The 16486-nt window shown below is 62.0% G+C and overlaps 1 protein-coding gene across 4 annotated transcripts in view; it reads right to left on the bottom strand.

The window, feature by feature from the left end:
- Window positions 1–225: 225 nt before the first annotated feature.
- Window positions 226–16486, bottom strand: part of SLC13A5 (solute carrier family 13 member 5) — a 23804-nt gene continuing 7543 nt past the window's right edge. Inside the window, exons 2-12 of one of the 4 annotated variants that reach the window (XM_040628202.1) lie at window positions 13865–13993; window positions 13503–13639; window positions 12095–12282; window positions 11115–11283; window positions 9927–10049; window positions 7367–7582; window positions 6637–6737; window positions 5688–5806; window positions 3658–3819; window positions 1163–1300; window positions 226–357 (exon numbers count right to left, since the gene is read on the bottom strand). In XM_040628202.1, coding sequence (XP_040484136.1) covers window positions 226–357; window positions 1163–1300; window positions 3658–3819; window positions 5688–5806; window positions 6637–6737; window positions 7367–7582; window positions 9927–10049; window positions 11115–11283; window positions 12095–12282; window positions 13503–13639; window positions 13865–13993 — 1614 coding nt within the window. The remainder of the gene's footprint in view (window positions 358–1162; window positions 1301–3657; window positions 3820–5687; window positions 5807–6636; window positions 6738–7366; window positions 7583–9926; window positions 10050–11114; window positions 11284–12094; window positions 12283–13502; window positions 13640–13864; window positions 13994–16486) is intronic. The other 3 variants (XM_040628203.1, XM_040628205.1, XM_040628204.1) reach the window with 3 other exon arrangements.

The raw sequence follows: 16486 nt of genomic DNA, 5'->3' as shown, positions 1-16486 counted from the left end.
CCAGCATCTCCGGAGCCTCCCTCCCCTTCCGTGCAGCAGCTGCCCGTCCCCAGCTCTGAACCAGGGCCTGGAGGAGGAGCTGGCCCATCGGCTGGGTCTCCAGGGGGGTGTGGGCATCACTGGATCACTTCAGGGAGTGAACCCCAAAACTCTGTTGCAAGGTGTGCTGGAAGGCTCGGGGGTCCTCAGGAGGGCGGGGCGGTGTGCTCGGCCGTGCGGCTGTCCCTAAGTCTCGATATTCGTCACGTTAGCCCAGTCAGGGAAGTGATCCAAGTCAAATATGACCCGTCCCCAGGTGTTGACGGCCAGAAATACACAGAAGACGCCAATTATGTTCATCATGAGTCCTGTTTTCACCTGGGGAGAAACAGGGTCAAAGTCAGCACCCCCCGGGTGGGCCGGGCTGTCAGCACGAAGGAGACGGGACACTGGGGGCCAGTGCTCTCGGAGAAGGGGGCCCAGTCTGGCTTGCTGGGCCTCCCGTCCTTGGGCCCGTGCTCCACGCTCACCCCACCCCCGGGCAGAGCCAGGTCGGGTCAGCAGGTGCCATCACCGCCCAGACCCCCTCTGGGAAATGGGCGGGACCGCTGGGTCCTCTAGGCCCGTGTGAGCACTTGGAAGCAGTCCAGGGAGGTGGCTTGAGGCACGGGCCCCAGGGTCCCCGGGAGTCCCAGAGACGCCCAGCCCGGGTTCTACAGTAACTAAAGCCTTCATTTCCATCTCCCCCTCCTGTCACGGGCGACCAGCCACAGCAGAAGGGAGGGGACCCCTTTGTCTGCCTTTGTTCCCAAGAGACCACCTGCTCCCAGGTGGTCCCCCCCCCTCCCCCTCCTGCTCCTGCGTCTCAGCCGTGCCCTTCCCACCTGGCGTCGCTAGTTTGCAAAGCCCGTCCTGGCCATGTGGGACCCCCACCCCCACGCCTTCCAAGGGCTCGGCGAGGGTTTCCCAGCTGGGAGCTTCCAGAACCCACCTCTCAGCTCTGGGAGACAGAACGGTCTACGAAATTTGAGATCATTTCAAAAGAGAAGCAAAGCTGCATATAAATGCAAATGAGGAGCACAGGACTGGACACACCGTGTGACATCACGTGCCATTAACACAGGGGCGTCCACCCCTCAGGACGGAACGTCATGGCCCACGGGAGCAATAAGGGCTGCGTTACCATGTCAGAAACCTTGAGGTGTCCGTAGGCAAACACGATGGCGTTCGGCGGGGTGGCCACAGGCAGCATGAAGGCGAAGGAGGCGCTCAGTGTGCAGGGTAGCATGACGTACAGCGGGTTGAGGCCGATGGAACGTGACTGGGGGAACACAGCGCCGCGAGGTCACGGGTGCACAGGATGAAAGCTCCCGAAGGATGTTCCCCTAACGCCCCGTGTGCAGCCCCAGCCCCGGGCCCTTGTCCATGGGTCTGCACAATAAGGGGCCCAACTCAGCCGCCTCCCGGGAGGCCTTTCTGAACCCCCATTCATTCAGTGTATGTCTCTTGGCCACCATGTGCCAGAGACCATGCTGGGCGCTCAGACTGCACCGAACCTTGGGGTGCCCTTGCGGCCCACGTGAGCACCCGTCTGTCTGTCCTGCCCCAGACCTCGAAGGCCCGCATCTTCTTGCCTGTGATGCACATGTTTTTATACACACGGGATTGTTTTGCATATGGAATTTGGGACCCGTCTTTTTTACTCTACGGCTTAAAATTCAGCCACATCTAACAGCACCTGGGGCAGAGCAGACGTTCATTAATGAATGTTGAGTGAATGAACGATATAATTCACAGTATGTTCCGACCTCTATCAAAATTCACAATCCATCGTGCAGACGTGCGCGCACATGAGGACAGACACATGCACGACTTTGTATCAGCGACACGCTCAGGAGACAGACTCATCCGTACGCCACAGAAGCAGGTGGTTAGATGAAACATAAACATAAACATGACAGGGCCGCTCGCGGCTGCGTCTGACCCACCAGCACAGGAAGATCCCTGATAGATGGTAGAGGAAAAGAACGGGACCACAGAATGATACCATTTGTTTAAAGAGAGAGAGAGAGAGATACATCCCGAAAGATACCCAAGACATTCATGGCAGAAGCTGTCTCTGGGGAGGAGGCTGGAGGGCCGGCGTCTGTGTACCCTCCGGGGTTCTTGGTCACTTACTAACCATGTGTACCTGCAATGCTTTCAACTTTAAGTACCCTTCAAAACTGTGATTCCCCCTGAGGCTGATACTGTGTCGTAGGTCTCTGTCTCCTCTCGCCAGTCCCCTCCTGCTATGAAAACACCTGGGCAGCAAACGTTCTGGGATGTGCTTTCTCTGTAATAGAGGCTTGTGAGCACCTCTGACCGTCTTCCTAAGACACGTTCCCAGACATGAAATTGCTGAGTTCAAGTGCACGAGCGGCTTCGGCTCATGGTTCCTGTGGGTAAACAGTCTCTGAAAGGCGGGGAGTGGCTGAGAGGCCCAGGCAGCCCCGCCTGTGTCCTGAACCCCCTCTTGTCCTGGCCCTGAGTGCATGGCATTTGCACCCCATGTGCTTCTGTGACCCAGCCGGGGTGGGGGGTCACCACTTGCCCCTCCCCCACAGGTGGATGCTGAGGGAGGAGCTCCAGGGGCCTCAGATGAAGCTGTGGGCTTCTGGCTCGAGAAAAGCCTGGCCACGCCTTCAGGTGAAAACCCCCATTTGTCTGGCTCTAGGCTGGAGGTGAGCAAGCCAGGCCTTCCTTGGGGGCAGGGGCCCACCACCGCTTGCCCAGCAGTCTGCTTAGGGGAGGCAGAGCTCCACCACGTCCATCTCCACTCAGAATGGAAGGAGAAAACCATTGGGTTTCACTTCCACACATGTGGATGCGGGGCGGCCGAGGGAAAATCTACTGACTTGAGTCTGGCTCCCAACCCCGGAGCGGCAACCACGGCCCCTCCCAGGCTTGTGCTGTTGCTCACGGAGGATTCCCATGGCCCTCCTCTTACTGCGCCCTCAGCACAGGTAAGAACTGAGGTGCCGCGTTTGAGGACCCCACAGCTTGGACTCAGGTCCTCTGACCCCCAGCCCGGGGCTCCCGCTGCAGCACCCTGAGGTCGGGACCGCCGAGCAGTGAGTGGCGGACGGAAATGCAAGAGAAGATCACAGCTGCTCTTCCTCCAAGCCCTACTCATCCTCGGTCCCAGCTCGCATACATGCTTGCCCAAAGCACAGAACTCTAGCCTTGCACTCGGCCCCCTCCACCCCACCCACTCCCTCTGCGCCCAGCGCCTGGGCCACTCCAACCTCCCTGAACGTCCTCTGCCTCCCACCATCCCCAAGACCCAGTTCCCCAGGATTTCTTCCTGGTGGGCTCCGGCCAACCTGCCGCCCTTCCACACACCCCTACATACGCCAGATGCCCCATCACCCCCATGGCCCTGGCCCGCTCCTCCTTGCTGCAAACCCTGTCTCCTCAGCTTGAGAAATAACCGGCCACATTTATAAATGACTTTTGAGTGGTCGGTTCTTGCTTTACATTTCGGGGCACATGCGGGATACGAAGAAGGACCTCGGAAGCGAGGTTGGGCTCTGGCCCCCGACCTCACCGTCCCGCTAAGGACCCAGGACACGGTCACGGGTTGACGGCCTCCTGTGCCACGATGGCTAAGGGTCATCTCCCCAGCAGGTCACTTACCATGGAGGCGAAGATGGGCAGGAACAGGGTGGTGGTGGCCACGTTGCTTGTGCACTCCGTGAACACAGCAACAAGCAGGGAGAGGATCAAGGTGATGGCTGCAGGGGGCACGGAGTGCAAGGGCTCCATCTGCTTCCCCATCCATTCAGACAGCCCCGAGGCCTGGGAAGCAGGGGAGGGCGGTCACCGAGGGCCGGGAGCGACCCTGGTCCTTCCCCAGGGAGCTCGGCCCCTCCTGCGCCCTGACTCTCCCCATCCCCACCTCGATGTCTCCTAAATCTGTTTCCAGCCCAGCCAGCCTACTAACCGAATTTCGGCTCAGAGTCACACTCAACACGTCCCAGCCTGAAGTCATCCTCTCTGGCCCTGGATCTGCTCCCTGGGGCTCCCCGTCCACCTGCTGTCCAACCTGGGGGGCTGGGTGCCACCCTGTGGGCACTGTTATGCCCACTCGGCCACCCAGTCACCCCGAACATCTCCCCACGGCTCAGGCCCCTGCAGCTCCTGACGCTCAGGAGAGGGACCCGGGCCGGAAATCGAGGATTTGGAGGAGGAGCGAGTCTGAGGGCGGACTGAACGCTCACGGAGCCTCACGCTCCGAGACTGGGTCAGATGAGGTACTGAGCCCCGACTGGCTTTCCCACAGCCGTTCCCTGCCTGGGTCTCCACTCCCCACATCAGCGTGTTTCCCCACGTGCAGATCGGACCGAGTCACTCTGGACTCAACCCTTCAGGGCTTGCCCACGGAATAAAGTCCACACCCCCTATCTTGACTCTCGGTGAAGTGGCTTCTTCGAGCCACACCAGCCTCATCTTCTGCTGCTCCTGAGCTCAACACTGCATGCTTACTCCTTCCTTCAGGGATCGCTCCTTCCTGACATGCTTTTCAGATATGATCCCCTCTCCAGGCTGCAAAGGCCTCAGAGCAGGAACATTATCAGCCTGCTCTGTAATTCCCAGGCCTGATCTAATATGGACATAATAGGAATGTTTGATGAATGAATACAAGAATGAATGAATGCATGAATGACAATAGATGGATGGATGAACGAATGGAGAGGTGACCAGAAGGATGGATTTATTCATCTAAAAGATATTTATGTTCCTGTTATGCACGGGGCTCCATTTTAGATGCTGAAGGAGCAGAAGAAACAAGATAGACCAAGTCGGTCTATGACATTCTCCTCCTGGATGGATGGAAGGATGGATGGAAAGATGAAGGGATGGATGGACAGATGGATGGATGGATGGATGGATGGATGGATGGATGATGGATGGATGGATGGATGGACAGATGGATGGATGGATGGATGGATGGACAGATGGATGGATGGAACGTTGGATGGATGGATGAATGGATGGATGGATGGATGGATGGATGGATGATGGATGGACAGATGGAAGGATGGATGAAGGGATGGATGGATAGATGGACAGATGGAAGGATGGATGGAGGACAACAGCACCAAGCGGGCTCATCTCTCTCCCCACCTCATTTCTTCCCTATCGAGAAAGGGGAAATTACATTTCGGGGTGTTTTCTCCCAAAAGCTGTTCCGCTCCTTCTGTGCTGCTATATACCTTGATAGAAAAAATTTTTTTAGATAGAGAAAAAGTGTTTAAATGTCAGCTATATGAGCAGAGTCCAGTGAGTAGAAGAACAAGATGGCGTGGTAGGAAGAGACCCCCCAGAACAAATCAAAGCCGAGGTCATTGTCACCAAACCCCAAAGGAGACCTCACAGAGTCCTCTGCCTCTCTCGGCTGACTTACTCTCCTGGTCACTCATTCACTCATCGCTACGATTGCTCAAAGAGCACTGTCTCTATTCCAGGTCTGTCCATCCATCCACCCACCCGTCTATCCATCCTTGGTGACAAGACAGAGTCCCTGTCCTCAAGACACCTGCAGCTCTCTGGAGCAGACAGACATTGAACCAGAGCGCACAGCGCAGGGGTGTGGGTGGAGGGACAAAGTTCTCTGACGCCCTCTTGTGCAATAGAGGCCCTGGCAGCCTGCAGGGGGGCCTTACCTCGCATCCTTTGGCCAGCGCGAAGCCCCCTCCCAGCAACAACACGATGCCCCAGGGCACTTTCTCCTGGGTCACCTTCCAGGTCAGCAGCGCAGGGGGATAAAACGGAGTTTTCCTTTCTGAGAAGAAACCATAAAAACACACATCCAAAACCCAGAGCCGCATCGGGAAGCAGAAGAGATCGAATGAAGGGGAATAAAAGCCCATGAGCTCAATGGGCACCTTCTCCTATCCATAAATCAGCTAAAACTCACAGTAATCGCAACACCCATTGCCAGTGAAGATGTGGCAAAACTGTTACACTCCTGCTGGCGCAGAAATTGCACAATCTTTTTGAAAACCAGTTCGGCAACCCATTTTAAGAGCCATTAAGACGTACATATTCTTACAATTACATTGCTCCTGGATATTAATCCTAAAGAAACACCCTCAAAGAAAAAGCTACACGCATGAAAACACTAATTTATGATAATGAAAAATTCAGAACAGCCAGAATGTTCCCTGAGAGAACAGCACAGCCCCTCGAAGAGATACGATGCCGTTATTAGAGAAAATAAAGTCAGAGGCTGTGTGTTTAACAGGATGTGTTCACAGCGTGAAAACACGAAAACCCACACGACAGAGAACCGGAATTAGAGCCGTGTCTGTGTGTGGATCGCAGCCGTGTGCACACGCATCCTAGCAGAGACGGGAAGAGAGAAACTGAAAATACACTGCTGGCATTGAGGGAAATCGGGAACATTCTTCTGTCCTGATGTGATACTGATAAGATTTCCAATGTGTAAAGGGCACAAGAGAAGAGAGTTTGCACTGAACAGTCCCGGGGAGGGCTGACGAATGCCCCCTGCCTGGACGTGGCAGTCTAGCCAGGCCTCTCCGACAGGGCGGGGCTCCCTCTCTCGGTGGTGGGGGGCACCCTGATGAGCGCGAGGCCAGGACAGAGCCTTACCCTCCTCAGTCTGGCCGCGGAAGTTGAACTGGGGCCTCTGCGAAGGCATGACAAACAGCAAGGTGGCCACGAAGATGGCCACGGTGGCGTCAGACACATACCTATAGGGGAGAGTGCATAGGACGTGCCCAGCTAGCTTCAGGGCCCCCACTCCTCAAACCTAGTCTGTGTCCAAGGGCGCACTGAGCGCGAGGACTGGAGCGCCAAGGGCCAATGTCGGAAGCACTGTACGGATGAAACCGTGGCTGGAAGCCAGGACAGTCACGTCTGGGCCCAGCTCTGCCCCCAGCGGGGCGACCCTGACCTGCTCGCTCCCCTCTGTCTGTGTGGGCGAGCATCGTGACGTGTTCTCCTCAGACTGTCTAGAACCCTGGGTTCCGGGGTGCCTGCCAGGGCCCGGCTGCTATCCCAGCAGACCTTCCTACGCGACAGGTGTAACATCGGGTATCCCCCGCCGACGTCGCCTGCCTCGTCTAGGAACCTCGCTCCTTCCACCTGGAGGGAAGCAGCCCACGCCCTCTCCGCCAGGTCTCTACAAAGGCCCCAGACCCCGGACTCTGCCTTCAGAGGGAGGAAAGACGGCAGAGATCCTGGCTCGGCAAGTCCTTCCTGTCACAGCCCGGCCGCCCTGCCTGGTCAGCAGGGACACATCTGCGGGCTTGCCGAGAAGACCCAGGTGAGGAAAGGGAGCGGCAGAACTCAACGCGGGACAAGGGAGCCTGCGACTTACTTCGTCTCGCCCTCGTCCCAGGCCAGCGACACCCAGCCGGGCATGAAGCCAGGGTCCCGGGAGAACCACAGGCCGACCAGCAGGAGGAAGCACAGCAGGACATTGGCCTCGGCGAAGGAGAAGGGCCCCAGCTTCCTGTACTCCTCCCGCAGCACCTCGTAGGCAGCCTTCTCGTGACTCCTGCTCTCCAGCCCGCAGCCCCAGGACTTCTTAAAACTAGAGGGCGCACAGACGAGAGGCCAGTGAGGCGGGCCGGCTGGCGCAGGGCCAGTTGGATGGTCAGATGGAAGGCTGCACGTAGGGCAGCAGGACGGGGTGGAAGGGCACATGGTGCAGCCTCGAGCGAGCCCCTTCCCCAGTCCTGTCTCCAATCTCTGCTGGCCCTGCCTCGCAGAACACAGTGAGGGACGGTCTCTGTGATGTGTGCCCAGAGCACAGCCCAGGGTGCCCCCAGAACCAGAGGGGGCTTCCAAGGCGGTCGGAGGGCACAGGTGTGGGGGCCAGGCTGAACGGGGTCTCAGGGCCAGTGGAGGCAAGACGGGAGAAGGACAGCCAGGAGCGGAAGCCGAGGGGCAGGGGGGAGGGGCGGGCAGGGGCCAAGGAGGCAGAAATCAGCAGAGCCAGGGCCGCCCCTGGTAAGGGGGCCGTGGCAGGTGCCTGGTCACCTGGGAACCGGCGGCTCCCGTCATCTGGGGGATGGTTGGGAGAAGTTCTAGAGCCAGCTCGGGGCGGGGGGGGGGTCTTCCTCACCGGGGGTGGTCCCACCGGGGCCCAGAGCTGAGATGCCAAGCCCCAACATGGGTGGTTCAAGAGGACACAAAGAACAAGGACAGGTCTAAGCAGCCCAGGCCAGGCAGGAGCAGGGTGGGAGCTTGTGATTGGGGGGGTGGGGGGCACAGGTGTATGGTGGCCCTGCTCTTGGGGGCTCCCCGGGGACCAGTGGCCACGGCCACCCACAGCCTGCCCAGGCTGCCCTGCAGGACCTCGCCTGGCGTGCTGGCACGAGGGATGGGGCAGAGGAGGGGTCTGCGGACAGGTGCTGAGGGTACCTCGGCCATGGGGAGGGGCCGGCCAGGGCCATCGGTGCCCAGGATGCAGGCCTGTGGGATTGTCTGGGCATTCCAGCCCCAGGCAGCCTGAAGGCCAAGAGCATTGTCCTGAGAGAGCCCTCCCTGCTAGGAGTCCCTCCCGGGCCCTGGGACAGACTTCACGGGAGGGCAGGGGTCCAGCCTGGTTAGCAAAGCTGGGTGCAAGCCAGCGGTAATGCCCCGTTAGTCCTGGGGGGCCCATGGTCCCTGAGGCTGTGAACCCAGGAGGGTAGTTTTCTTGGATGAGGCCTGGAGGCAGCCACCCTGACGTTGCCCAGGGGGGACCAAGTGAGGGTGACAGAAGGGGCGTCCCCACAGCTGAGGCAGGTGCTGCCTGTACAAGGCCTGGGGGCTGGGGCCATGGGGGCCAGGACATGGCAGGCGTGGCCTGGGCCCGAGAACATCTTTGCTATGCTCACATTGTACAAGGCTCCCTGGGGGCTGCCCCCCCGAACCATGCTCCAGGTCAGGTCATCAAGGGCCCCTGAGCTGGCGCGGCGGGCTGGCTGAACACGGCCTAAGGCGGACTCCCCCATCAGAAGGCCGGCAGGGGCCACACCAGGCTGGGCAGGCTCTGCTGGGGTTCCTGCCGGTGACACTGCGGACGCTGGTGGTGCCCCTGTGGCCTTGGAGCCAGCCCAGGTCCCCCTGCTCGCCCTGCAGGGAACTCAGTGGACCTCAGGGCTTTAGGGCAGCCCCCCACCTCATGCTGTGCTTGGGCCTCAGGGCGGTCAAGGGCAGCAGGCCTCGGTCTCCCCAGGAGGGGACCCTTATGGAATGAACTGTGTCCCCCCACGGTCACAGGTGGAAGCCCCACCCGCCAGTGTGATGGCATCAGGAGGCGAGACCTTCATAGGTAATTAGGTTCAGATGAGGCCCTGAGGCTGGAGCCCCGAGGGGACTGATGGGCACAGGGGACAAGCATCTTCTTAGCAGCTTCGACCCACACCTGCTCCCCCCACCCCGGGGCCAGGAGCCAGGCTGGCTGCAGGGGACCGACAGGGCCCGCCACAGGCGTGCGAGTCACGGGAGGGGCAGTGCCAGCATTTGGGCACCAAGGGCCAGCTCCCAGGGAGGCCCGGGACTGAGGGAGCAGCTCTTCTGAAACAGAGCCGGGGTAGCAAAGTCGGGGTAGCAAAGTCGGGACCGGTGTCCCTGCCGGGGGAGGTGCATCGGAGCTGGCCTTGAGGCCGAGGAGGTGGGAAGGCCGGAAGGTAGGGAACGGGCTTCCAGCAAGAAGGGCGGCAGGTGCAGGGGCAAGGCGAGCGGCCGGGGTGGCCAGACTAGCAGGGGGCGCCTGGACAAATGGCCAGGGCGGGGCAGGAAGGACCTTGCAGCCCCCGGCCAAGTCTGGGCTTTCTGAAGGGGGAGGGGGCGTGGTTAGAGGCTGGCTCTCTGGGAGGGGGGGAGGGGGCAATGGCTAGAGGCTGGCTCTCTGGGGGGGAGGGGGCGTGGTTACGGCGCGTGCTCACCTGAACCTCAGGTACACGCACTGGAGCCACAGCCAGGCCAGCAGCAGCATCACCAGCATGTTGGGGAAGGCAAACCCAAACCAGGAGGCGAAGTTCACCAGGTCCTTGCTGGCGGGAAACAGCCTGAACAAAGGGAGAGACGCTGGTCCCACCTCCACGTCCGGGCGGCAGGGGTGACACCGAATGGCAGTTGAGCCCCTCGGCACACACAAAACAGGCCTGGGGAGCAGCCGACTGCCCTGCCTGCAGGTCCAGACCCCACTGGGGGCCTCGCAAAAGTCAGGGCCCATCCCTCCAAAATAACGCACTTCCGTGCACACGGAAGCTGGGTGAGAGTTTCGGGGCTCCCCGGGCCCCCCTCAGAGCCCACTCCTGGAGGGAAGTGACTCTCCAGAGCTCCCCAGGGCGGCATGGGGTTGGGGGGACCTTCCCTGGGGCTGGCAAGGGGTCCCTTGAGCTGCAGCCCTGCCCTCCAGCCCCAGGCGCGGCTCCCTCGGCCAGCCCGCGGGTGTGGAAGCAGACACAGCCTTCCCCACACTGCCCCAGCGGACGTCAGGGAGAACCCTAGGCTATCATTACAGAAAGTCCTCTCAAGATCAAAACCGCCTGCGTGTTGGGCCTCAAGTGTCTGCGGGCTGGGCTCCTTCCCACCTCCCAGCGGCCCCGCCTGCCTGGTCCAGGGCTCCCGTCTGCGTGGGAACCCTCGTGCACCTGCCCAGGACTCCGCATCAGCTGCCGTCCACTGACCCTCAGGGCCTCACGGGTAGGGCCGGCCTCCCTGCGATCCCAGCCCTACCAGCCCTGCGGTCCACCTGGGGCCCCCAAGGGCACTTGGAGGCAACAAGTAACCTGACCCCTAACCCTTCGCTGACACCACCGTTCACAGCCAAGGTCAGCGAGCCAGCTGTGAGGGGGCGTCTGTTTTCTGCAAGCTGTGACCCAGGACCCGCGTCTGGCCCCACGCTGTCATTTCCCACAACTCTAGCTCAGTGCTCAGAGCACACTCCCTGTCTGANCGAGCGTCGTGGAAGAAAGGCAGGACTCGCCCCAGGGCAGAAGGCAACCGGGACTGTGGACGGCAGCCTCCACCCCATGGGGTCCCGGGCAGGTGCGGGGCTACGGCAGGAAGGAAAGGTGGAGGTGCCCCATGCCCTCCTCACCTCCCCGGGAGGCATGCCCATGACTCACTCGTGCATCTGGCCCAGAAGCACCACGTTGGGTCCCGTCCCCGTCAGCGTGGCGGTGCCCCCGATGCTGGCCGCATAGCACACGCACAGAGTCATGGCCTTACACAGGCTCCTCCTGTCTCGGTCGGCCTGCCGCCCCTCGGGAGGGCCTTCGAAGGTCACTTGGCTCCCTGTGGGGGCACGCCGTGGGCTGAGCCAGTGAGGGCCGCCCGCTCCGGCGCCTGACCCTGCCCTGCCCTGAGGATGGGACGGGCTCTCCCGCCAGTGCTCCCACAGGTCAGCCCCCAGCCCCCCGCGGTGTGCGCCCGCCTCCTTCTCCGGGATGCGGGGCTCCGCACACAGCCGGCAGCTCAGACACACGCCCTTCCCTCCTGCCACCCTGTCTCTGTTCCTGCTGTTCCCTCCACTGGGGGATGGGGCGGGGGTCCAGATCCACCTCACCGGCCCTCTCCCCCAGCGAGTCTTGTCCCTTTCCTCGCACCCCCAGTGTCTGGTAAGGCATCCCCGAGTCAGATGAGCTGTGCCAGGGGCCTCTGCTGCATCTCTGTAGCTGGAACCCGCAGGGGGAGCGCAGCCCTGGGCATGGGGCGCGAATGTGGTGGAGAACAAAACAGGTGCTCTCCGACCTCCCCGAGCTCGGGGGCCTGATTGGGAAGCCAGCGTGGGGCCCCCACCCCAACACCTGTGGGAGCAGAGAGCAGAGGGCCCCCCGAGCAGGAGCAGGCATAGAAGGGGTGGGGGCACCCAGGAGGTGCTTGAAAGATGCCCTGGTGAGTAATCCGATGACGGCGCCGACTTGTGTGGCTGGCAGAAAGCATGCGTGGGATCTCCCACAGGGTCTACCTTTTATGCAACGGTCACGTTCCTAAAACTTACAAAAGCAGCCTTTTCTAAGTGTTCCTCCTGTTTGAGGGAGGGCTCCAGGTGGCAGAGAGGAGAGCGGCCCTCGTGGGCCCCGCGGCACCCGGGCCAGGGGCTCACCTGGCAGCTCGCCCGCCTTGCCCTTCTCCGCCAGCTCCAGGGCCCCCAGGCTGGCCTCGGCGGCTGCGTTGGTGGCCTCCATCTGCTGCAGCATGGCCTCCACGATGGGCACCATCATGGCCGTGGTGGCCGTGTTGCTGATCCACATGGACAGAAAGGCCGTGACGCCCATGAAGCCCAGCATCAACCTGCAGAGGAGGGACGGGGGGAGAGCTGGAGGACCCCCAGCCCCTCCGCCCCCAGCCCCAGGGAGCCACGGGGGGCTAGGTCCCCCTGCGGGGAAGCCAGGGGCCAGAGCCAGTTCAAGACGGGATGGTGTAGGGGGCGGGGAGCACAACCGTGGGGCAACATTACCGAGGTCCCCGCTGGCTCCGCGGCACCGAGAGGCCTGACAGCCAGTCACGGCCGTGAGCGGCTCCCACCTCGCAAGGGAGAGCTGGCCCCGGTGCAGAGTGGGAAGCCACGGAAGGGGCCTGGGGAAGCCAGACTTCCCTCCGGGCTGACCCCACCTCTCTCCATGCCCCCTCCACGCGGCGGGGAACCAGGTCCACAAACCGTTCGGGAAACATGCTCCCTTCACTTGCAACACCCCGTGTTCCCCCAGTGTCTACCTTGTCACCCACGAGAGACGAACTCCTCGTGGCCTGCAGAACCTGTCCCCCGACCTCCCTTCCCCGTGGCCTCCCTCCCCGCGCCTGGCAGCTAGGGCTGAGCACAACCCTCCATCCTCCCTCAGACATACGTCCCCGGCTGGACTCCCAAACTGTTTCCACATCTGCTCCCTCCTTCCACCGTGAGCTGGGGAAGGGGCTGATTCTGCTCCGTGCCTCCAGGGCCAGGAACAGAAGGCGTTCGTGGGGCCTGGCAGAATGGGACTCGGCTGCCTATGGTCTCCATGCCTGTCTGGGCCAGGTGCCTGCCCTGGTCACCGATCGGCCTGAGGAAGGGGTCCAGGGCTGTGCACTGCACCAAGGTCCAAGCTGCTGTCCGAGCCAGCGGGCCTCATGGACCCGTAAGATCGAATGCTGGGACCCAGGCCAGGACGAGGGCCAGAGTTTGCAGGAACGAATGAATGATATGGTGTTTCATGGCCCCACGGGGGCTCAACTGGGGTTTCAGGCAGGGCTTGATCCAGCCTCCAATGCCTTGTTTCCTGGGGAAGGGGCAGCCCTACCCCCAGGAAGGCTTGCATCCATGCGAGGGGCCTTCGGTGCCCAGTCTGCCCTGCATTCAAAGAGCCCTTGCCCACTGCTGCTCACACGCCCCTCTGGTCACCCAGCTGACCGTCACGTGATCAGCCAGGGGGCCACCTGCCTGCCAAGCCCAGGGAAGCCCGTGGCCAGCGCGGGCCTGTGGGTGATCTGGTCTGTGCCCCCCGCCCCGTCCCAGAGGGAGAAAGCGTGCTCACTGCGCAGGCTTGGCCCCCACCCAGAGCAGCGTGCGCAGGGCTATCCTCTTGTGCAGATTCCAACGCTCCACAGCCACCGCCATAATGAGGCCGCCCAGAAACAGCATGTTCGTGTCCTTCATGTACTGGACACACACCTGGAGGACAGCACGGGGCCTGTCAGGGCGGCCCTGGGCCCCCCGGGCCCCGAGCCAGGTACGCAGACCAGGGGCCGACTCCAGGGTCCACTCAGAGTGGGGATGGGCGGTCACGCGGTCTGTCTCCGTGCCAGACGCGGGGGTCCCCCGCGGCCCAGGCAGCTCTGAGGGGGCCGGGAGGGTGAGCCAAGGCGGGGATGCGGGAAGCCGCCCGGGGCTGCTCACCTGCTTGGAGTCCAGAATCTTTAAGAGCGGGAAGAGCAAGGCGGGCATGAGGGAGGTGACAGCCAGGGGGATGACTTCCGTGCACCAGTAGACGGCCATGAGGATGATGACATAGGCGCACCTGACGAACTGAAGAGACAGCCTGAGGCCTCCGCGGGTGGGCGCCCCGCTTCCCACCCCAGCGAGCCAGGGAGGCAGCCGGCACGGGTCACTGGAACAGCGTGGCAGCATCAGAGGAAAGGCCCGCGGGCGGCCCCGCCAGCACAGCCTCGTGGCCCAGAACCCTGAGGGAGGGCCAGGCCCCACCGACGAGGGCCTCCTGCCCCTGCCCCCCAGCTGCCGTGCTCAGCAAGCCCCCCCAGCGCCCCAGGAAGGGGTAGGAGAGAGGGTGTGAGAGAGAGCGGAGGAGATTAACGCAGAGCTCCCCCACTTCCCACCGCTCCCCTGGGCCGTTCTCCCACCCGGCAGTGGTTCCGAAGCCGGTTACGGATGCGGTAGGAGCCCTGCTTAGAATTCGGAGTCTGCGTTTCCCTGGGCTCTCGGCACGTGGGGCAGTGTCCTCATGGCGCTGGGCGGCTGCGCGCTCTCCGGGCCAACAGCACCCACACGGCCCTTCTGTTTGGTGCTCTCGGTCAGGACTCCCCCGTGTGGAGGCTCGTGTGCTGAGTGTCCTGGGTGCTGCGGGCCGGGCAGAGCCGTGCTGCGTGCACGGTGGGTTTCCCGGGACGCAGCCCTGCCTGAAGTCGAGGAAGGTCTGCACCGTTTTTAATCACACCTGGGTCAGCCTTACAGCTGCGAACGCTCCAGATTTGACAGGTGCTTCTCCTTCCCCTCTGGCCTCCTGCGGTGGAGGTAATGTGCCTTCTCCGCCGTCCCTGGGGCTGGGGGCACCCACTTTCTCCGCTCGCCTATTTCAAGTCGCCCCACAATGCCCCAGCACCTGCTTCTACTCCTCAGTTCCTTCTGAAAAGGCTGCCCTGAGTCCCTGCAAACCGGCTCATTCCGCAAACTGCCAACCTGGTGTTTTCAGGGGTGTTTTTTATTACCACGGAGAGGACGGTACACGGTGTTCTCACTGCATCTCTCCTTGCAAAGGCCTCGAGCTCTCCTCCTGGTGTTCCATCTTGGGTGAGCTGCCTCTCCCTGCCCTGTGGCCACGGAGCCACTGGGACCTTGGCTTTGCAGTGAGGCGGACCTGGTCCCCGTGTGAGCCCGCGGCTGGCCCCTTGCGAGCTGTGGGACTTTGCGTGCGTGGTGTAAGTTCTTTGGTCCTGAATCTCATCACCTCTGGGGATGTGGATAATACCACCCGTCTCCCTGGGCACCAGCTTGTTCAATGCCAGCATCAATGCCCACCCAGACCAGCCTCTCCCTCCTCCCAGCCCCCCCCCCACCCCACCAAATCAGCGGCCAACACCCAGAGCTCCTACCCCTGGCTCTCCAGCACCTTCCCCTTGCATCTTCACCGCACCTGCCGCATCTCCCACCTGGGTCCTCCCAATCTGACCTCCCCACGCCCAGCACCACATGGATCCCTCTTTCAACCTGCAAATCTGTTCAGGGAATCCTTAAAAAGGCTTCTGTTGCCCTCAGGACAAACCCCAAATGCCTCAGCATGACCTGGGAGGCCCTCTGGGAGGAGCAGGCCATGCAGACCCGTCCAGCCCCACTCCCTGCCCACTGGCACCCGAGTCCCCCACCCCCCTGGCAGTGCTGAGGCAGGGCTCTCCGTCACCCACACTTTGGCTCACGCTACCCCTGGCCTGGAGGCAGCGTGGGCCGCCCAGCTCCACGTCTCCTCGGGCGCCTTCCCCCACCCCGCCCGCCACGGCCTGGCTCTGTGCCCCCAGCACTTCCCACCCTGGGCTGCCCCTGTCTGGCCCCCACCCAGAACATACACCCAACAGTGCGCCACCAGAGAGAACCCACGTTGGTGGATCCGCTCTGTCCTCAGCACGCAGCATGGGCCTGACACTCCGGAGACACTGCCCCAGCGCTTATGAGGGCAGCGGGCCGGCCGAGCCAAGCTGTCACCCTGACGGCAAGCGCACCTGTGCACCTCGCTCTCCTGCCACCCACCAGAGCACCTACTGCGTGGACGGAACATCGCACAAAGACCCGGAAGTTCTTCATCTGGATTGCATTATCAGCCACAAAACAGAAACACCGCTTCAGCCGCCCAGGAGCGCCCAGGGCACCTGCCTACTGTCTGAAGCCGATGGGTTGGCACTGCTGGTTCTGCGGGGGTGGAGCGGGGGTGGGTGGGAGCCAGCCAGAGCGGTGCTGGGTGCCCCATCCGTGGCCCTGCCCCACGAGACGCTGGAGAGCCCTCCCCCGTTGTGACCGTACCAAGCGTCTCCAGACCTGCACAGGGTTCGCAGGGGTCAATGCTGGTCGGAGCCACGGGATTCCGGGCAGGACCGTGGTGCAGCTAGAAGCCCAGGCTTCGCCACCACACGCACCTGAGCCATGTCCACTGTCTGCCATTGTCTGGCCTTCAGCGTCCCAGATGTCTCTGGACCTTGGTGCTGGCGGGGGGGCGGGGGGAAGTAGGAGTGATGCCCTCCAGGGGCAGCCAATAAGGGGGTGCATTATAGAGAACTTAGAAACAGGGGCGCCTGG

This window comes from Ursus maritimus, unplaced genomic scaffold (genome assembly GCF_017311325.1).
Source record: "Ursus maritimus isolate PB19 unplaced genomic scaffold, ASM1731132v1 scaffold_14, whole genome shotgun sequence".
In the NCBI taxonomy this organism is placed as follows: Eukaryota; Metazoa; Chordata; class Mammalia; order Carnivora; family Ursidae; genus Ursus; species Ursus maritimus.
Note: the sequence above shows the minus strand (reverse complement) of the source record. Positions and strands in the feature narration are given on the sequence as shown.